Raw genomic sequence first — 22,536 nt, forward strand, 5'->3', positions numbered from 1 at the left:
AAGTTGTGGGCTGTTATCTAACTGGATCATTATTTCCACAAGACATGACTCCGATTACAGTCCACTTCTATTCCTGAACCGTTTAGGATAAGCACCTTGCTTCACGGTACTACCGCACCGGGTAGATTCAAACCAGCACCTTTCAGGTCCAAAGACAGCAGCTGTAACCGCTACACACACTACCAGCAGGTGACCTGTTGTAAGTCTCTGTTGGTGAGGGTGTTTATACTGCATGAACGCAAGGAGAAGAAGCAAACTGTGCAGACAAGATAGTGACCCTGCAAATGAGGCAACAATGCTACTGACTTAAAGAGTCCGTTGTTCACACATCACATAGGGAACTACATTCAATAATCCTGAAAGTCTGGAGGGACTCATGATAATTCAAAACTAAGTTATAAGAATTCACTTCTAGGGGGTGCGGTGGCGCAGCGGGTCTTGCTCTCCGGTGGGTCTGGGGTTCGAGTCCCGCTTGGGGTGCCTTGCGACAGACTGGCGTCCCATCCTGGGTGTGTCCCCTCCCCCTCCGGCCTTACGCCCTGTGTTACCGGGTAGGCTCCGGTTCCCTGCGACTCCGTATGGGACAAGCGGTTCTGAAAATGTGTGTGTGTGTGTGTGTGTGTGTGTGTGTGTGTGTGTGTGTGAGTGAGAGAGAGAGAGAGAATTCACTTCTAATTAACACTTAATAATTAGTTTTCACCATAACAAGCTTAAAGGAAAAACACATTCAGCAGCTACTGTCTTGGATTTATTCTGAAAAACTTTTTTTTTTTTTTTAAAGATTTGAAGCACAGGCAACATTTGGCATGTTTTATATAGAACCTTTGATAAGAAGTGAAATTAAGATATTTTATCCACATGCACTATGGGTGCAGTAACCCGCATATTTCTGCAAAAGTACCATAGTAAATTCTCTTTCAGCAGTCAAAGATGAATAGAAGACTACAACAAAATAAGCAGACAGTCTTAAAATTTTTTGCATTTGTGAAAACATAGTCAATGTTCTCTAAAATGAGCGTTTATAACTAATCAAAACATCTTCTTTCAACCTCATTCCACGAATACTGACAATTTGTGTGTACATATATATATACTGTATGTATCATGAATGTAACAGAGCTCTGAGTTCATTCACTTTCAATATGAACAAGAGGAACAGGTTGTCATAAGCATCTGACAAGTACTTCAGTAAAAAGAGTGTATGGACACAAGTTTCTACATTTTTGTTGATAGCATGGTTAAATTCTAACAATACTGTTGTACTGTTAAATTACTTCAACTTTCTTCACCCTCAAATAACAATGAAAGAACACAATACCCCAATGCTGAACTATATAAACTATTCATTTAAATCTATTTCTGATTTTCTCCACCAGGGAGATAATTGGTCTTGGAAAAATAAAGGCACTCAATAGAATTTTAATGAACAATTAATGATTAAATATTGGCTATAGTTTCTGTGCTTTCAGAAACATTAAAGGTTTTTAAAAACTTCCTTGAAAAAACTGAAAAGAAAATAATTTGGCTATATTACAGTACTTATATTACTGCTACCCTGCATGGCTAAATAATGCAGAAAGTTATCTTTTCAGTTCCTCTATAATTTCCTCTAGATTATAAAAATAAACTAAGGAAGTAAAATTCTGATTAATAGTGAAAAACATACGGTAAAATATGCCGTAAAGAAATTCCACCACAGTTAAGCACATACCAGTATTTGTAAACTGAGATAAGTTTACATTTTAACTGTGAAAATAATAAATAAGCAATGAGGAATCATATCAGTCAAACACGAGGGGCTGGCAGAGAGATGTCCACTTCCTACAGAAGAGTAGGAGAAGTGTGAGGCAATGGGAAATCCTCTCATACAGCAGGAGAGTGGGCAGAGGTATGACTGACATGGTCTTCATCGAGGGATGGGGGGCAGTGGAGGTGCACCTCTTTCTTTTTTGCCTGAACCTGTAGGGACAGAGACCCAGCAAAGCAATCAGCTGCTGTAGAGCAGACAGGGCGATCATCCATGCCAAAATACTGCACCATCTGTGAGAGAGGTTAAGACAATGCCAGCAAGCCTGGATGACCCAGAATTCCCTTTGGTAAACACTTCACCTCACCTCTGCTCTCACCCCTGCTCTCACCCTTCCCCATCTTGCTAGGATAGGTTTTCAGGGAAGGTACGTAGGGCTCCGGTGGAGGGAAATCAGCCTGAGGATGAAAGCTGAATCTGCTTTCCCACTCATCTGTTCAGTTAACAAACAATTACAAGAACTTAATGGTCTACTAACAGACAGAAGTCACACTGTACTTACAGTTGTACAAATAATATTTAGCCAATACTTAGAAGAATATCGTTATAGAAATTTACAAGTAATGATAATCATTTAATACTGTTATGCACCCGTTTTCAGGGACTATTGCTCCAATTCTTCAATAAAAACAGAAACAGCCAGAAGGTGGTGCCCAAAGTTCTGGAATAAAATAATTAAAAACCATGCTTATGACTCAGAGACCAGAGGAGAGACTGTACCGCTACCTGCTCGCTCACCTATGTAGCTGCTATGGAAGTCTTGATAACCATTCCCAACAGGGGGTGGGGGAAGCGGTGGTCCCCCAATACCAGGTCTGTCTGGTGGTGGAGGAACTCTTGTGCCTCCCCTAGGAGGCTCGGGTCCCTGTCGTGAAGGTGGAGGAGGAGGAGCTGATGATGCTCTTGCACTCCCCGCTGTCCTACCTGTGGGTGGTGGAGGGGGCAGAGGGCCTGGAGACACACGTCAGAGTCATCAGCAGAGCTGCTGGAAAGGACTACTAAAACCTGCAAGTAACATAGTACTGTGTTTCTAAAAAAAGCAGACATCAAGCATTTCACATATGCAGCACTAGGAAAAAGTCTGACTGCACCTGTTTGAAAACAGTGCTGTCTGGGCCAAAAAATCTGAGAAAATGGATTTTTGCAGAATGCATGGTGGACTTCTAGACTGGTGAGTCAAAATTAGAAATATCTGGGTCCAACCACAGAGTATATGTAAGATGGAGAAAGAGTGACTGGATCATTTGTGCCTGTGTGAATCACACTGCCAAGCAGAGAGAACGCAGTGTTATGGACTTGGTTTACTTTGTTGATGATAGTGCTGGTGGCCTTTACCAAATCCATGGCTATAACAGTAAACTTCCGAGGCACGCTAATGCATCAGGAGGTAAACATCTCAAAGTTATGCAAGAACTATCTGTCAAAGAAGACAAGTGGCAGACCATGGAAAGTAATGGCTTGGATACAAAAAAAAATGTCAGTTACAAAAAAAATTGTTTCCAGAAATGTACTTATGTACTGCTTTTAACTGATACTCCTTAATGTACTGCCTTTGACAGATGCTGTACTATCTGAAGAAAACCTGCTAAAGTACCGGTAAGAAATGATAACCAGAAAACTACCAAGATTGTGCTAGGAAAGAGGGTCACTTACACAGGCCCTGATGTAAAGATGTCCATATCAGAATCCCTACCTGTTCGCCCAGGTGGGTTTCTCCCAGGAGGGGGTGGTCTCTCATTGGGAGGGGGTGGTAGAGGGCCTGTGCGGCCAGGAGGTGGGGCAGGAGCTGCCGGGCTGAGAGATATGTTCCGCTGGGGCAACTTTGGAGTCTGCTCATCACCCTGAGGTGTAGGGGGCAGCGGAGGAAGGCCCGGTCTTCCAGGGGGCAGGGGGGGAGCACTGCTGGAGTGGGGACGGGGAGAAGAGGAGGTCTGTGGCTTGCTGTTAAAGGACGGAGGTGGAGGTGGTGGGAGCCCCTCTCGTGGTACAGACTGCCTGCTCCCCATGGGAGGGGGTGGAGGGCGGTCATCTGAGGGCCTGCTAGGAGCCGGTGGAAGAGGAGGGCGACTGTTGTTAGACATAGGGGGTCCAGGTAAAGAAGGCTGACGGCTGGGGGCAGGAGGCTGGCTTGGGCTTCTGCCAGGCAGGCTAGGAGGCGGGGGCAATGGGGCAGAGCTTGCAGGCCGACCCCCACCTGGCAAAGGAGGGGGCCCTCTATTCTGGATGGATGTCTGATTTGGCCGAGGTGCATTTGGTATAGGCGGTGGCCCTCCTGGCATCTCATTTCTAGATGGGGGCACGTGAACCTTGGGTATGTCTGGTACACTGCCCCTCGATACAGGGGATGCCCCTGGGAGCCGGGGTGGGGGACCAGCATTCCCCCCTGGAGGTTTTGGGCCAGAAGACCGTCCTCCAGGCGGTGGCATGGGAGGCCGTCCACCACCTGCATCTGAGCACACATCGGTAAAGAGAAAGTAAAGAAAGAGATACCAACACCATTATCATCAACTGAGGCAGATTTACAAAGAAATACAATGTCATCTGTCCTTGCTGTTACCATCTCTGTTTCCTGCAGATCTCAGTTTGGGCATTCCTCCTTGGAAGAGTCCTCCTAGACCCCCTGCAGTTCCCCCTCCAAATCCTCCACCACCGCCACCGCCTCCTCCACCTCCACCTCCTCCTCCTCCTCCTCCTCCACCCCCGCCTTTGGGCTCTGTCAAAACATTGATGACGCCTCTTAAACAGAGAAGACAGTGTGACATTTACATACAGTAATATGCCCAACATGCTGGCAATTATAACAGAAATTGATCGCTTCACCATGTATATAAATTCTTATGAAATGTGAAGTTGAATTATTGTTTAAGAAATCAGATGAGCAAAATATATACAAAAAATGTAGGAGGGAATAATAAGAACATAAATAGTTTACTAATGTGTATTAACTATACCAGTGTGTGCATGGTTGGCACACTGCAGAACACTGCTATTGCAGCGATTTCACTGCATCACGGACATTTACCAAGCCAGTCAGGGGATACAAATGTCAGGGAGAAATCCTGGATTAGATACTTGCCCCCTCGCTAAGAATGAGTCTGAAACCTTCAGTGCGGTGGATTCTGCCCCGGCCCCATACATGAAAGCTTATGCTTTATAACACAAAGACTATCCTGGGCTTTATCCTGACACCCTCATCAACGTGACAGTGTCACTGCCAAGGCTCTTCTCTGGGTTGACTCTGATATCTCAAAGTTCCGACCACTTTCTGAGCACATGTAGCCTGCTTTGAGAAAACCATTCAGAAAATGCACTTAACGCTGCGCTTACTAACACCAAAAGTCAGGTGGAATTGCACAAAATGAAGATAAAATGTATGCACTTAAAGCAGAGAGCAATAATAATCACACTGAACATTATGGCATGTAGCCTAAATGTCAAAGTTTCTTAAAACTTTATGGAGAAGTGTCAGAGTTCACTTACTGTCGAGTATGGGGGCGCTTCTGTCATTGGTAACGGCTTTCTTTAAACGTGCGCCTTTGGTGATGTCTGATAAAAGTGCACTTCTTCCTTGTTGTTCAGACTTGTTGAGAGCTGGCTTTTCTGTGTTTGCCTGAAAAACAAGCCATGAAACAATCTCAGTTCTATGCAAGGCATACTTAATATTGACACCCCAGCAGTTCCCACTGCCAGGCTCAGTCCAGCAGGGACACACTTTAAAGCAGAATTAATGCATCAAGTTCTGCCTTAAACCATACAAGAAAGACCATCTTAGCTGTCACAGTTATTAGAACAAATATAGCAGTGATCCCCATGAAAAACGCCAACGGCCACAAGCTTTGTTATTCATCAACCCCCCCGCAGCCATTTTTATAAACCACCTGACTGAACAGGTTTGCTGCTCGTTGCTTAAGCAAAATGTTTGCGTTTACTTGAGCTTTTCTTCAGTTCAATTTACACTACTAATCTTCTTACAGTGATTTAACCATTTGTACAGCTGTCCAATATTTACTACAGCAATTTATGTACTTTGCTTAAGGGCTCTACAGCAGGAGGCAGGATTTAAACCTGGGACCCTGAAATCCAGAGGCAGCACCTCTAACTACTATATTACCTGCCGTATTTCAAAGTAAAACACTGGTATGATTACCATACTCAGGCAAAGGGACATTATGTCTTACCAAAGCAAAGGTTGGAGGAGGGGCAGGTGGAGGTGGTGGAGGAACAGGCATCTTCTCACCTCTGATGGCCTCCTGTCACTCTTCAGTCCTGCCGCACAAAGACGCGTAACTACAGATAAGATAAGCACTTACTGACAGAGACACCGACATAACCACAGGTAAATAGGGACTGGTGCGTAGAGAGACACACGCATACACACCCAGGCATACATATCCACAGCTCTGTGCTGACAGACTGACAGAAGGCACACAGACACACTCTGCTCTCCCGCCACAAAACGCGCAAAGTGATTAATCCAAATTGCAACGCGCTCACCGACAGACCACTGAGCTGACGGTCTGTGTGTTCGACAGGGAAACAAAAGACAGAGGCAAAACTGCAGAAGTGTTTAGGATTCCAGCGTACAGACCCAAGATCACAGCTGAGAGTGAGACTGCCCGGTCGAGAATGAAAGTAAAAAGTATTTTGATTAAGATGTACTTAAGCGCTGCACTACAGTAAGAAAGATGGTAAGATGTGAGTAGAAACATGCAAGAAGAGCTGACCACAGAACAAACAAATAAAACCTACTGGATGTGGAGCTGATCAACTGTCATCACCAGCACGAACGTGTAAAAAAGATATTAAACCCCACAAAGGGGCCTGTGAACACTCTTGTTCCTCAATTCAAATTCAGCCAACTTCTTTAAGTGGCATCAGTGAAAAAATTGCTTTGTATTTCAACCGTTCAATGGCTGCTGAGCGAGCTTTCCACTGCACGCCAGTCCAGGACAATCACGCAGGTAAACAAAACAACCCAGGAACGAGAGAGCGCTCGCTGCCACCGTACGGTGCCTTTGCATGCAGAAATAAACAAATGAGGCACATCTGTTGTGAGGACCTCGGCTTCCTGTGCAACTGGCTAACAGGAAGACCTGCGCTGACAGTGAACCCACAGTCATCCTGCATCCGCAACACCTCTCGTTGTCTCTCTCGCTCAGCTGTGTGTGACCTTGACAGAGCGGGAGTGTGGATGTGGCAGCTCTTGGCCTAAATCCCCCTAAGGACTATTGTTCAAGCCATACTTCTAACTATACGAATACGATTAAACACTGCCCAAAACACATATGGAAAAATATATAAAAAGGGTAAAAAATATTCCACATCATTCTTCAAAATACATCAGTCAAGTCAAGTCAAGATTACAGTCAAACTTAAGAGTCATCAGTTCATCAGAACTGCATGGCTTTGGACTGTGGGAGGAAACCAGAGCAACTGGCAGAAATCTACACAGACACGGGGAGAACATGCAAATTCCACACAGACTGAGCTGGATTTCAACCGAAGTACGACGACACATCCCATGAGCTGTAAGCTTAATGCAAGTATACGGATTTTAAATATATGAACTACTTCAACATTCTCAAATGTTTAAAAATACTGCTCTTCAGCACAGGAGTGATTGTGAGCTCCAGCATGTGCTGAACTCTTGCGACTTGCTGTTGCTGTCCCTCCAGGCTCAGGTGGAGTCACACAAACACGTTGACACCTGCAGGGCAAGAACTATGGAATTCACCTTAAATCACATCAACAGCCTGCCTGACAGCACTTTCTTACCCAAACTCACTCACACAGTGAGATCTGTAAATTCTGTACAATTCCAGAAAAAAAAAGTATAAGCTCCTTGGGGGTGGGGTCTGTACCTGCAGACGTATATCTAAGCTGTCATTCACTGGATCATCTGGGGATGGCCTGTTGAGGATAGTTTGCTGTACATACAGTTGTCCATATGAACCACATCTGGCTGAGCTCCAAATGAGTTAATAAGTGAGAAAATACACATGTATTAGTTCTCTGACCGACGTTACCTCCAGAGGGGTAAATATTGCATATATAAAACACTGGTTGTACTCTATTATTATTCCTTTGTGCAAAGATCATTTTGCAGTTATGGGCCAGACCTTCAGGTCAGGATGTTAGAAAAGGCACGCTCATTATTCATTATCCATTTAGCTGTTACTATGGTCTACAAAGGTATATTGGTAAATATCCATCACCATTAATTAGATTTGATATTACTAACTTCCCGACGCCTTTCTACACCGTTCAAGAACATGACAATATAAGAGCCCAAATGGCACCAATTAATTACTGCTCTAGCTGCAGTGAACATCCAAAGATATTTGTCGCCTTTCACAGTAGACAGATGTATTAACTGAAAAATAAAGATTACAGTGTAAATGAGCTTGTCCTGGTTTAGCACTGATGTAGCAATTTGGCTTCTTGAGGAGCTGCAACCTAAGGTGCTGGATTCATAGGTGAGGGATGCAGACAAGTCACAAAGCCACTACTGCTTATTCTTATGACATCATTCTGGTTTCCCCATAGACCATGTGGGTGGAGACACAGCGTGGCCTGACACTGATAAACACGAGCATTTACAAACCTTGCTGTGCGACAGGTCTTGGCTGTAAAGTCTACCGCTGATGCCACAGGCATTAAATGTTGTGCCACTTGCTGCCATAACTTTACAGTGGTTGCAGGACTTTGCTCATGCTGTCACATGAAAGCGGCTGCTTTGGCTTGGTCTATACTCAGAGAACTCACTTGGCATAAAGAGCTCGGTTACTGTCACCGCAGGCACTGCGACGGCACTTTAGCTCAACACTGTGCGTCTCCTCATATATCTGGTGCGTGCAAATTTAACCATTTAATCCTGCTCACTGAAATGCTAGTATGAAGCAGCTGCCTCCAGCAGTTCATTGTGGTTGACGGAAATACGGATATGCACAAGGTCAGGAGCCCTCCAAGCATGATCGTTGTACACCGGTGGTCCTCAAGAGCCCCTGACAGAGGAGGGGGCTGCACATCCACTGCACATTCTGGTCAATAGAGTCATTGACAGGAGCAGTCAGACCCCAGGACAGCCCAGCAACGCCGCACGGCTCCAACTGGGACACAGGCCATCTGCAGCTGAAGCCCTCCGGCCCCTTCCTGTGCCACGATACTTCCAAAATAAGTCTGCAGTTGGTAAGGGGAAACTCCCATGGGACCTCCCACCGCAAAGCCACCACTGAAACTGCCCTGCTGTAAAATGCTAAACAGAGTCGGCAATGGGGTAATGGCTGAGCTCCAGAAAGCTGAAAACTGGGCACGAAAGGCTGGGCGGCATTATGGGTTCCGTCCTTCAACAGTGGCTACTGGAGACATGAGCGAAGAGGTGCTCAGCAGAGAAATGCAGGGGGACACCACCGCTCCTTATGGCCTTTCCGAAGCCAGTAGTGTTGAAGGTGCCTTAAAATGTCTGTTCTTTCATCCTAATGTTTCATGCCCCTCCAGGCAATAAAGGTTCATTAAGCAGAATACAGAAAACAAACCCAGCAAACAGAGATCTGGAAGAGTAGGGCCAGGAAACACCCGCTGTTATAATTCAACCCTAACATCTGGAGTGTGATGGTTAGCAAAAGTAAAAAGTAACAGAGAAAAACAGGCAATTCTAGACTTACAAGACAAAAAGGGAAAAATCACATCCTCTTTTCCTATCCCTGGCGGCAAAAATGCAGAATATTCCGGATTCCACCCCTGGACATTCCCAGTGGCTTATGACAAAAATACTCTGCGTTTGTTCCAGCTGTGCTAGAGAAGTGGTGTAAAATCCATGTTTGTGTACTTTTAAACTTAGATAAGAAACTGTTTACATCTACAATAGATTGTATCCAAAAAAGGACTTTCAAAAGCACTCAGCTTGTCAAAACTGAGTGAACAGATGTTAAGTTACAAAACAGGATTTGCCTGTGTGTGTTTTAACCACAGAACAGCGGCATTATGGCACCGTTTCCACAAGTGCAGCCACATAATGGTAATGAAAAACAAAATCAGAAATAGCAGTACATTATTAAGGAACTGAAACTGTACTGGAACCTCACCACCCAAGACATCTGTTTGGGCATCATAGATACTGGTGAAACTTTCCCTTGCCACAGGGACAAATTGCTCCTGGCATTATTATGAGTCCAGAACCTTCTGCCAGAAGTGTTTGTCACATACTTTCCTGATTATAAACAGCTGCAAAGCAGAGCGTAAGGAATTACGATTAGACAGATGCAGTGCTGGAAAACGATTACACCTAGAAGAAAAACAGTTAAGAAAAACTCAGTAAGAAACAAAATATTTCCAGATTTTAATTGTTCAAAGGTAGCTCTCTACGGTTTTTAACTGCCAACAACTTTGGAAAACATCCAGATTTACTTAACGAGTGAAAATTTTACTTTAAATAGTGAAAAAAGTATCAGGTCAAGAACTGTTCATGACTGAAGTTACTATGATTCAAAGATTCTGAACCACTAGCAATTTTAACAGCTGAAATATACAAAAAAAAAAAAATCAATAAATTAACTGAGGAAAATATAAGCTATTTTTTTTCCAATAAATTCAGTCTATTGAACCACTTACACTGTTGACTTTTATTTAGCTGAAGCCATTGTCCAAGAAAAATTACAAGGTAAAGCTTGTGTACTAAGCTTTGTGCAATCATTCAGCCATTTATAGATGTGAGTAATTTTTACCTTGATTGAGGGTACTAGAAAGGACTGAAACTTGTGTCCAGTGATGCATGGCAATGGCTGTAACCACTATGCAACAGGCTGGCCTAAATGAAGAATAATATAATTCATTTGTCATTTACAACTGTTTATCCATTGATACTGCAGAGTATTTTTACTGGAACACACACAGAGTCTGAAACCGTTTGTCCCAAGTGGAGATCACGGCAAACAGGAGCCTAACCCAGCAGCACAGGGCGTAAGGCCGGAGGGGGAGGGGACACACCCAGGACAGGACGCCAGTCCATCACAAGGAACCCCAAGTGGGACTCAAACCCCAGGCCTGCCAGAAAGCAGAACCCAGCCAAGCCCGCTGTGCCACCACACCCCCCTTTACTGGAACAGTACAATGTAAACATATTCCTCAAAGGCATAATCTTACGATAAACACAAAATGAAAGGCAATATAGCTGTGGCAGGAGCAGCATTGAAATGAACAATCTTTCGACTACAAGTCATTATCCCTACCTGCCACACTTCCAAACTGCACCATAATAAAAAAACACACACAAAGCACACTATTCAAATAAGCAACAAATGAAAAGGCCAGTCTGTTCAGATGTTCAAAACTGACAAGAGGGTGACAGAAATGCAATAAAGATAAAAAGTATGCCTGCCAGAAACTACACTGGAAAGTACAATTTCATTGGAAATGCATTGAAGTACAAGTAACGGAATACACGTGACTCCTGACTACCCAGCTTTGTCCACATCGGGGACTAAATCTGACCCCTGGATCCACACAGAAAAGATAAGGTCAGGCAAGGACAACAGTTATAGCTGGCTTAAACCTGGTCCACAACCATGTGTGCTGCAGACAGTGAGCTGTAAGACACACAACAAAACATATATCCCACCAACAGCCAAGCCTCCACCATGGAAGAGCTGCTCGATCCCATTCCCTTAACAACTTTCACCGTCTCATTTTCAAATTCACCCACAACCGTCTGATGAGACACAACATTTCCTGTATCAAAACTCAAACTCTTGCTACAGACACTGCCTGCGTCCCTGACACATTTCTACACTTCCTTTTAGACGCTGACAAAATTTCCTGTTGAGACCTCACTGGTTTTGCAAGCAACCAAAGTTTCCAAGAGGTCTCAATGCATTTAAATGGTGCCTGCACTCATGAAACTGCTAGGGAAATGCCTCTGGTTTAAGATGCTGAAAAGCTAGAAGGGAAGCATTTCCACAAAAATTGAATGACCTCATACTGTATAAAAGCTGTATTCTAACAAGACTACAGCAGAAAGAAAGCAGCCAAGTTAGTCCGTTTTGATTACGAAACACCGTTACATGCATGTCTAGTAAGGTTCACATGCATTTGCTATATAAATCCTGCAAGGAAATGTAATGCGGTAACTTGAAGTAATCTATTATATCAATGAACGTATAGTCGTTGGAGGATGATTCATGTGTCTTTCAGGGTGTAAACCAACCGGTTACACAGGTTGGACAGAGTTACAGATACTGTTCATATGCAGACCTTGAGCTCATTCCACTCCCAGCCTTGTCCCTTGCTCTTGAAAGACTGACGCTCACTTTACGCAAGACTGTTCTTCGAATTTGAAAACCACGATACAAAAACATTAAGCAATATCTTATTGCTACCGAAGAGCATCGGCCCTACGTTTGCAACCAAAGCTATTAAGTTCAGTTCAAGTGGTCAAAATGAATATGTGGGATTTCACAAGTCTCCTTAACCACAAACAGAAGCGAATAAGGAACTGAGCAATTGAGGAATGACGACAGGAGGCTTCTGGCAGCGTGGCTCAAATTAACATCCATTGTGAGGGTGTGGGAGGGCACAGTGGTGCAGCGGGTTTGGCCAGGGTCCACTCTCCGGTGGGTCTGGAGTTTGAGTCCAGCTTGGGGTGCCTTGTGATGGACTGGCATCCTGTCCTGGGTGTGTCCCCTCCCCCTCCAGCCTTGCACCCTGTATTGCCAGGTTAGGCTCCTGCTTGGGACAAGCGGTTTCAGACAGTGTGTGTGTGGAGGTGTGAATTGCCTCCAGAGAAATAAAACCCTCCTGTGCATTCATGTTCTTGGATCTGGAAGAGTGTAGTCCTGTTCACATGCACCACACTGCATGCTTTCTGAGCCATGGGATCCCATCTGTTGCTCTTCCCCATGACGTGTACAGTATAACCTGGATTTCTACTTGAAAGGTCATCGTTACGTAAAATCAGGCTTTAACTTAGGGTCCTGGAAGCGAGTTTGAGCATTTAACTTTAAAAGCTGATGTGGGGGACATACTTTTACACTGTGGGTAGTAAAGAAGGAAGGTATTCAGAACCTGTTATTCATGGTTACAAATACTTATCCTGCAGCTTCCACATTTACTCACTCTTCCGGGTCTAATTTCTTTAGAGAACTGGGTCAAAAGAGCCCTAACAAATTCAGCATGCAATCAAGTTTCATCTATGACTCCATAAAAGGTTCTCAGAGTTTACATTTCTGTTATAAGTGTTCTCTGTACCGAGACAGGTCACCTACGAGCAGGTAGCCAGAAGTGAAGGGATACTGAGCCAACATTGCTTCTCTGTCTGCACCAAGAGCAATTAGAGTAAATATTGACTTAAACTGGTTACCAGTCCATTCTCTTGCATCTAAAAATAACACAGCCTTTACAACTGTAATAAAACAACAAGCTAAAAGTGCTGAAAGTGCTGGCAAAGTTTGTTGGACGAGTTTCTGTTTCAAAGTGGTTTCTGCCTCAAAGCTAAAATGTACAACAATTAATTGTTCCCATATGGATACACATTAAAAGCTTAACATTACCATTTAAAATTCTAACCGCACCATCTGTATGAACCATAGCTATTAAGTCAAAGTCGTATTCATATTTTTCCTGGTTTAAAAGCTTCTAGCCACGGTTATTACCAAGCTAATAAACAATATTCTCTGCGAACTGGTCGAAATCAAGACCTAGCCATGCAGTAAATCCCATAAGACTTCATTTAAAGTGTGACTTGCTACTGCGAATCAACTATTACACAGTGGAAATTAACAACAAGTGAAGTGCAGGTTTATTTGCGATAAATTTTGGGCAAATATACCTCAGCTACGTAATATTAGACGTTCGATTCTGTGGAAGATACATTTGAGAAGATGGGTGTGAAGTAAGTGTCACATTAAACAAGAAAGAACTGACAGCCACATGGTAACATGATAACATGGTCCACAGTTCGTCTCTTTGCATGTTATTATTTCTTAGTGTGCTCTTTAGGTAACTCATTTAAATAGCCAGTGCCTGCTATGGATCGTACCAAGAGACTGCACCAATGCACAATAAATCCCTTCCCCTGGAAATCCTCCAGGGACCAAACTTTCTTACAGTGTAAACAACCAAATTCCAGCAGGTTCAGCCATTCTCATCATATGCAACTGCAAGCAATGAATCGGTGAAAATACATTATTGAGCACTAAACAGCAGCGACGTTTTCAGCCACCTTGGCTCTTACGTTACCTGCAGTGAAGTCTGAGCTCTGAGCGATCTGTGTGGGATGTGCAGAAACGACAAAAACGCACAAAGTGCACAATTCACACAACATTCAAATATAGCGATGTCTTTCTTAGGCTCATTACACATCGCAAAAGTCACACTTCCACATTTAATCACATGACATCTCAGTTCTATATGAGTTCTGCGACTTGTCACTGTTTTCACGGACGCAAAGCACAGGCTGCGTCGTTTGAGGCCACGCTGCCGTCTGAACGTGCGTTACCGACAAGACAATTCCTCAATTTGCAGTTTTCTATTCATAGAGAAGCAAATTCTGAAAAGGGTCTCGAGAGGGAAAGGCTCACCTGAGCACTGCTGTCGCTGCCTGCAGCAAAGGACTCCCTGCCAGGAGACTTCCTGTATTGCAGAGAGCAGCATGAGACACTTCCTCTCAGCAACGGCGAAAGGGGGCTGTCGGAGCTCCGATGCCCTCGCAGCGCCCCATCATACCTCATGTGCTACCCGTCCACAAGCCACAGACAGAGTGCTGCATCTGGACTTTCATTTTTGGCCGACTAACACACTTTGAGTAACGTTTCAAATGAGTGAAAAGAGCTCCGAAGAAAACGAGTGCCGCAAACAAAATCCTTCAGAACTTCCCAGGAAGTTGAAATTCATCCCATCCACGGGTCCCTCCTGCACTCTCTGCTTTAGCAAAAGCTGAAATCTCCCCGAAGTACCAGATGGTCTCCATGACCACGTGCGATTACGCTGTCGGTGATTACAATGTTCTCTCTCTCTCTCCCAGTGCCTGGATGGTGCAAGGAGATGTGGGTTTGCTCCCGGCTCAGTCTCTGGACTTTGTGCGAGGGTTTCTTCTGGGTGCTCTGATTTCCTCCCACAAACTAAAGACGTGCTTCAAGTGAACCGGTGACTATAAGTTGCCTATTATGCGTGTGATACAGTGCGTAGATGTGACTGAGTTCAAGTAATGAACTTTAGTGTATCTAGCACTGCAAGTCACCTTGGATGAAAAGGCGTCAGCTAAATACTACAGCGTTCACTATCAGCTGCTTCGGAGAAAAGTATCGGAAAAAAATGTAAATTCAGATTATTTTAAAGCATCTGTTGCACAACTTCCACCTTCTGGAGCGCTGCTCATTTGAATACCTGAACCATTGGCTGCAGTCCTTGTTTTACCAACAACGCCTTTCCATTATTCTCCAGTGATGAACAGATCTAAGGAAGCACAGTGGCATCTGGACTTCTCGTGATCCCAATCTGAACGAGGCAGCCCTGAATGCTTCTCTGGAGCTTCAGCCTTGCACAGAACAAACATGACAGGCCTCTTTCACAGAAAGGCTGGGGATGGAAATTTAAGGTTTCGGTGAACTCGCAGCCTTCAAAGTCTGCTGACAGCTGCTCATGGCCGAGGCAGTCAGAATACCTTCAGCCACCCTCTGTGTGGCGCTTTGCACCTTCATGTGGGCAACAGCAATGAGCAGGAGTCCTATTGGCATCCATTCAATGTATGTCTCTGTATTTAAGACCCATACAGATAGCACTGAGATTAAGGGCACAAATTCATGATGCAAAGGTTAAGTCCCAACAGGATCTATGCTGCATTAAAGACCTGAGCAAGGACCTTTAACTCAACTGTTTCATTTCACTTTGGTTTAAACAACAAATACTTAGTAAAAATGCATATGAGAGCATGAGCCTGACAATGCCAGGTCTTTACTTCTCAAACATTAAGAAGGAAAAAAAACACAAGGGCCAAATCTGTTATCCATCTGGGCAACCAGCCTTTTGGCCTGGTCACAAGGAGCTAGAGCAACACACTAAACAAGACCGTGAAGCCATTTATTTCAGTCAAAGGCCACAAAAGTCAATGCGCTAAACTGAAAACTGTAGGCCTTGCTAAAACTTATTTGTCATATATATTTCATTTAAAAACATGCACCAGGGATAGAATGATCCTGTGAGAAATTAAAAGGGTAAAAACCAAACAATATAAATTATATAGATGAGACACTGGTTATGTTCTCTGGGGCTGAATTTCTTGAGTGGGACTCTGTTACGAACTACAGAGACCTAAGAGCACTTCTACAGAGGTCAAGCTTGACTTTATATACCAAGCCACGAATTTCACCATAAATGTGGGGTTACAAATGTCACTTTTAAATAGAGATACTGAAACAAGAGGAGGGGCAGCTGGTAGAATAGAGGTCAATGCTGTTGCCTTTAGACCCAATGGTTGTAGGTTCAAATCTCAACCTGTGGCTCCAGTACCCCTGAGTAAGGTACTTATCCTGTAATTGCTCCAGTTAAAAATTACCCTGGTGTGCAAATGGATAAATAAGTGTAGGCTGATTAACATTATAAGTTGCTTTAGAGAAAAACATGAGCTAAATGAATTTAAATGTTTCGTGGATCAGAGCTAAAAGTGCTTCAAATTTAACGAAAACAACAGAAACAGAACCACCAGTGTGTGACGGAGTAAGACAGACGCTGGTAGCAAATTGGCACTCACTCCTTTCAGTGTTGCATTAACTGTTCCACAGAAAAGAACTGGTTCCAGCTACAGTTCAATATTGGAAAACTACAACAACAACAAAAAAAAAAAGGAACTAAGGAGCAGTTCCTAGTGTAGTGGCACGAGCTTCTGCCTTTGGACCCAGGTTGCAGGTTCAAACAAACCCCACCTCTAGCTGCAGTATCCTGAGCTCCCCCCGGATCCGTGTAAAATAACACCCAAAAGTGGTGCTGCAAGTGTCCGTTAATCTGAATCACGCTTCACAATATGAATATGACATACATAGTACTGATACGGCAGAAGTCCGTAACTGTTAGAAATGTCACGTAGGAAAACTAAGGGCGGATGTGCCGAAATGAGCAGAGAGAGACAGTCGCGCTCTTTCTTCTGACCACTTTTTTCCGCCAGAAGCCCGAGAAGAAAATAAAAGAAGTGTTGAGGACCGAGAGAAGAGACCAGCACGAACAAGTTCACGCGGACAACCGCCGTCAGTCTCCCGCTGTCGAGCTCAACTTGAGCCGCAACTACTCAGCCTGAGTAGGTGCAGCAGCTCAGCAGTTTGCCGCGTTTCTTTTCACACCGAACACACATTCTTTCTGTTTTCACCGAGCCGGAGCTCAAAACAATAAAAAGCAACCAGTTGATCAGCAATACTCTCTTGTTCGATCTGTGGAACTGCCGCCACGATTTGAAGGACCCTCGAGTCGAAGTGCCTCGCTCCCCCCCTCCGCGGAGAAACGGTGTCAGTCACCCACCTTCGAGAAAAAGCGCGGAAACGTCTTACTCGGCGCAGCCGTCACATTACTGAGCGCAGGGGCTCCGGCCGAGACACGTCACACCGAGGACCTGTTAGTGGTGTCGCTGCATTGATAGTATTTTTTTAGTATTTCTGAGGTGCCGCGGATTCTTCTATCCCCGTGGCGGCGAACAAGTTCTGCCTTCGGAAAGAAACTTCTGCTTTTCCCAAATCCGGGACCTTCGCAATGATGTCACGTTTCCACATGGCACCGCGAGCTCGCGAAGCGGCGGGAAATCGAGCATCTCCGCCCGCCGCCCTCTGCTGACTTTCAGTACAGCTTTGCGAAACGCATTGCGATGTCGTCTCGAACGAAACACTCACTCTCATTGGGATTCTTATTTATAGGAAGCAGCACAAAACGGTTATGAAACGTATTTCATTTTATAAACGCTGCATACTAGGCGTAAACGACGTGGTCTAAGCGTGTCACTGACTGAGTGTGTTCCTAACCCGCGCTTCGCTTCGCTTCCTTTCGCATTTTCCTGTTCTTCTTCATCGATCGATCACTTCTCTTCTCCTACAGAGTGGCTCTAGTGCAGTCCTCACTTACGTCCAGGACTGACTTCATTGTTTGCCCTTGTGACCCTGTGAGGGCTTCTTTTGTACAAACAAAGCTAACACGAGTAGCGAAAAACAGTACTCGGGTAAAAAGTACTACTACTTTAGGGGGGGAAAAAAAAAAAAAAAAAAAAAAAACCTCAGGCACAATTCATCCAGAAATCAAGACAAAAAGTCTTCATAAGTGTCAAGTTCTGAACCTTAGCAATCAATGTTAACAGCTCCATCACACATTTTTAACTCATGGAAAAATACACTCATTCCTCGGGTAATGAGTCCCACATAATGAAAAATCACTATAACCAGGTAGAAATATATCTTTTTTCCAAAATAACTTTACTTAATGAAGTTAATACATTCCACGTTAGAATTGCCCGGTATTATAAATATACATAAAAAAATTCTTTCATTAAAACTGAATATGCAGAATGCGGTGACAAATGATCGCAATACAAGATCATTCGAAATCCCACATAACTCTAAAACAAAAATTTTAAAATGATCAAGTAAAACAACTCGTACCTAAACAACTGAATAAACAAATTCAATAAAATACATCAATTAAAATAAAAAAAAAATAAAGTATACAGGCAGTTTGAACAGTAAACACATCTGAAGGCCATAGTAAGAGCCTTAAGAAAAACCAGACTGAGACCCATGCAATTTCTGCCTGGGAAATAGGCAGTTGAACATAATCAGGTATGCAAAACATTGCAAAAAATGAGAACACAGCAAAACCCAATCCCACACACACACACACACACACACACACACACACACACACACAGTCTGAACTGCTTGTACCACACAGGGTCGCGGGGAGCTGGAGCCTAACCTGGCAACACAGGGCGAAAGGCTGTAGGGGGAGGGGACACACCCGGGATGGGACACCAGTCCGTCACAAAGCACCCCAAGCAAAACCCAACCATTCCCACAAAAATTCCAATAATAAAATAAATTTTGCATAAGGTAGCCATCCTAAGGCTACTCATTATTGTGAATAAATGCTAAAAAAACAGCAGCAAACATGCAAAGACACAATACAATAAGGCAAAAATACTGTAAGATATATAAGAAATATCTATGCTGGTTCACATGGTGGAATGTAACGAATTGACTACTCTAGAATCACGTCTGCATCCAAATTGTCACAGTGTCCCCCCAGAGCGGAAGCACCGGAACCAAGTGCTGAGCACAGGAAGGTTTCTCAAGGGGTGATCCAAAAGACATAGTGGAATAAACAGGCAGATGGTCACCAATGTGCAAACAAAATCTGTAGGGAGAATCCGAGAGTCATAATCCAGTAAACGGGCGAGAAGTCATGGTAAACCAGGAAGTTGTGGAGATACAGGAGCGGGTGCAGGGAAACAAGGAAGATGGTGAGGATGAGGAAACAGGGAAGTCAGGAGAGCTAAGGCAAGAAACGTGAGCGAGTAACAAGCCTGAACAAGGTTCCGCAATTGTGCGCTCCATGCTTTCCTTTTATACACTCGACCCCTGATTTGCAGCAGGTGTTCCTCGTTGCACCGAGGTGGAGGACGTGACAGTACCCCTCCCACGAGTGGCTCTTGCAGCTTGGCGACGACTCAGAGGACATCCCTGGGGTCTGGGCACGGGACAGTCTGGATGGTCTCTGTGGAAAGCCGCAAGCAGGTCAGGGTCCAGGATGTCCTTAGCGGCCACCCAGCGTTGTTCCTCTGGCCCATAGCCCTCCCAGTTGACAAGGTACTGTAGGACGCCCCCTCGTCGATGGGAGTCCAGCAACGCCTGCATGGTGTAAGCGGGGGCACCTCTATCCTGTAGGGGAATCGGAGGAGGCGAGTCCAGTTGTGGTCGATGTAGGGATGCGGCGCAGGGCTTGAGGAACGAGGCGTGGAAAGTTGGGTGGATCCTCAGGTGTGAAGGCAGCTGGAGATGGTAGGAGACCAGGGTGACGTGGCGGAGGACTTTGAATGGCCGTATGTACCGAGGGCTGAGCTTCTTGGAAAGGTAAGCCCTCTGGAGCCCCCTGGTGGACAGCCAGACTGTCTGTTTGGGCAAAAAGGCAAGTGGACGCCTCCGGCGATCTGCCTGACGTTTCACCTGGGCCTGGCTGTGAAGGAGATGCCACCGAATGGTCTGTCAGACTTCGGCGCTGGCCTGGTACCACGTGTCTACCGCTGGCACGTAACTAGAGGCAGGTTGCCAGGGGAACAACAGGGGCTGGTACCCCAACATACACTGAAATGGAGAGCATCCAGTGGATCCATGAGGCAGGGAGTTATGTGCATATTCAGCCCATGGTAAGTACCTCACCCACTGCTGAGGCTTTTCCATGCAGTAACTGCGTAGAAACCGGCTCACATCCTGCCGGAGTCTCTCCACTTTCCCGTTCACCTGCGGATGGTACCCTGATGTTAGACTGACTGAAACGCCCAGCTTCTGCCAGAACGCCTTCCACAGCCGAGATGTAAACTGGGGCCCCCGGTCTGACACAATGTCTTCTGGTAAACCAAAGAGGCAAAACACGTGGAGGAGTAGGAGGTCTGTGGTTTCTAGGGCTATTGGGAGCTTGGAGAGAGGTACCAGAGGGCAAGCTTTAGAAAAACAATCAATGACAGTCATTATGGTGGTCTTACCGTCCGAGGCAAGCAGATCCACTAAGAAATCCAGTGTTATGTGGGACCAGGGATGGTTTGGTACCGGCAGAGGTTCCAGGAGTCCCGCTGGCTTCTGGTTCGAGGGCTTGGCTTGAGCACATACCTGGCACGCCTAAATGTAGTCTTGTGTCCTCCAGCAGCGACAGCCACCAGAAATGCTTCTGGAGGAGGGCCTGGGTCTTGCTGTACCCTGGCTGGCCGGCTGTGGGATGGTCGTGCTCCCATTGCAGGATTGTGGCTCTCATCTCGGGGGGTACGTATTGTTTGCCAGCAGGCTTACCTGGAGGTTCTGGTTCTGTGGCCTGGGCTCTGGTGAGGTCTTGGCTGAAATCTCACTGCACTGGCACCATGAAGCAGGACTGGGGCAGGATGTATTCGGGGTCTCGCTCTAGGGCAGGGGTGGGCAAACTTTTTGACTCAAGGGCTACACGGGGTTTTAAAATTTGACAGACAGGCCGGGCCAGTAGCAGATGGGGGTGGATGAACTAATATAAATTACACGTGAAACCCATTACCTAAAAAGTAAAGAAAACTTTTATTCAATTTCAGTGGGAATTGTGTTGTTGGTCACCCTTTTTGGCCAGCGAATCGAAGTTTGGTGTCAGTTTAGTTGTGGCAATTCTCAGGACAGATCTCAGGTGTTCATCAGTTAACTGGGATCTGTGGTGTGCTTTGTTGATGTTCATCACGCTGAACGTCTGCTCACACACATAGGTAGAGCCAAACACCAGCATCTTCTGTGCTATCTGCTGGATGTTTGAAAAACTTGGTTTTGTTTAGTGAAGCATAAAACTCGTCCAGTTTAAGGGAGCTGAACTTCTTCTTTAAGACAGAGTCATACTGAAGATCTATCAGTTCCAATTGCAACTCCTGCAGTGCTATTTCAGAGTCCAGTAACAGGGAACATGACACCAGCTGAAGTGACTCCTCAATTTTTTCAAAATCAGAGAATTGACGGCAGAATTCTCCATGCAGGTCGTCCAGTGATTTGCTGTATTTCTTCACATGATAGACTCAGCTTTAGCAAAGGTCGGTAGTGTTTGGAGTGCGCCATCTAGTGGAATCAACTGAAACGCTGGGTACACACACACACATTTTCAGAACCGCTTGTCCCATACGGGGTCACGGGGAACTGGAGCCTACCCGGTAACACAGGGCGTAAGGCCAGAGGGGGAGGGGACACACCCAGGACGGGACGCCAGTCCGTCGCAAGGCACCCCAAGCGGGACTCGAACCCCAGACCCACGGGAGAGCAGGACTGCGGTCCAACCCACTGCGCCACCGCACCCCTATATATATATATATATATATATATATATATATATATATATATATATATATATATATATATATATATATATATGGGTATTCCAGGAAAAAGGTGAAATGAATGCAGCCTTTAGGACAATTTTGTAAATACTTGACAGGCCGGATTAAACAGCCCAACGGGCCATATGTGGCCCGTAGTTTGCCCACCACTGCTCTAGGGGCTCCCAGTCGTGCATGCACAAGAGGGTATCAGCCGTGGTGTTCTTACTACCAGGCCGATAGGTAACAGTAAAGTTAAAACGGGTAAAAAAGAGGGCCCACCTGGCTTGTTGGGGGTTGAGGCGCTTTGCCTTCTGCAGATACTCCAAGTTCTTGTGGTCCTTGAGGACGACAAAAGGATGCTGAGCCCCCTCTAGCCAGTGTCTCCATTCGTCGAGAGCCATCTTCACCACCAGGAGCTCTCGATTCCCTATGTCATAGTTCCTCTCAGCCTGGGACATCTTCCTTGAAAAGAAGGCGCATGGGTATAATTTAGGAGGGTCTCCCTGGCATTGGGACAGTACGGCCCCTACCCCTGTCTCTGAAGCATCCACCTCCACCACATATGGAACATCATGATCTGGAAAGCGGAGGATGGGTGCTGTCGTGAACCTTTTCTTTAGGGCGTCGACGGCACGTTGCGCCTCATCAGTCCAGGTAAGTCTGGCCTTCTTAGAAGAGG

At 45.2% G+C, this 22,536-nt stretch overlaps 1 protein-coding gene across 4 annotated transcripts; it reads right to left on the reverse strand.

Annotated features, from left to right (window-relative positions):
- Positions 1 to 737: 737 nt before the first annotated feature.
- LOC108920722 (WAS/WASL-interacting protein family member 1-like) lies at positions 738 to 17,651 on the reverse strand. Of its 4 annotated transcripts, none has more exons than XM_018729705.2 (8): positions 17,306 to 17,651; positions 5,986 to 6,073; positions 5,288 to 5,417; positions 4,365 to 4,520; positions 3,501 to 4,256; positions 2,546 to 2,758; positions 2,115 to 2,240; positions 738 to 1,959 (listed from the first exon to the last, which is right to left on the reverse strand). In XM_018729705.2, the coding sequence occupies exons 2-8, from the start codon at positions 6,034 to 6,036 to the stop codon at positions 1,907 to 1,909; spliced, it is 1,485 nt and encodes a 494-aa protein (XP_018585221.1). In that variant the 5' UTR covers positions 6,037 to 6,073; positions 17,306 to 17,651; the 3' UTR covers positions 738 to 1,906. The 4 variants fall into 4 exon arrangements, with proteins under 4 accessions (XP_018585221.1, XP_018585222.1, XP_018585223.1 ...); XM_018729706.2 differs by lacking the exon at positions 17,306 to 17,651 and adding an exon at positions 14,380 to 14,434; XM_018729707.2 differs by lacking the exon at positions 17,306 to 17,651 and adding an exon at positions 14,380 to 14,428 and having other exon boundaries at positions 5,986 to 6,094.
- Positions 17,652 to 22,536: the final 4,885 nt, after the last annotated feature.

The sequence above is a fragment of the Scleropages formosus genome, chromosome 12 (assembly GCF_900964775.1).
Source record: "Scleropages formosus chromosome 12, fSclFor1.1, whole genome shotgun sequence".
NCBI lineage: Eukaryota > Metazoa > Chordata > Actinopteri > Osteoglossiformes > Osteoglossidae > Scleropages > Scleropages formosus.

Excerpts from the sequence above, each read along its gene's own strand:
- LOC108920722 (XM_018729705.2), bottom strand. The coding sequence starts at position 6,036 with ATGCCTGTTCCTCCACCACCTCCACCTGCCCCTCCTCCAACCTTTGCT. Across the intron at positions 2,241-2,545 it reads CTTCCATAGCAGCTACATAG|ATGAGTGGGAAAGCAGATTC; the intron begins GTGAGCGAGCAG and ends TTAACTGAACAG. Across the intron at positions 1,960-2,114 it reads GAGCAGGGGTGAGAGCAGAG|GTTCAGGCAAAAAAGAAAGA; the intron begins GTGAGGTGAAGT and ends CTGTCCCTACAG.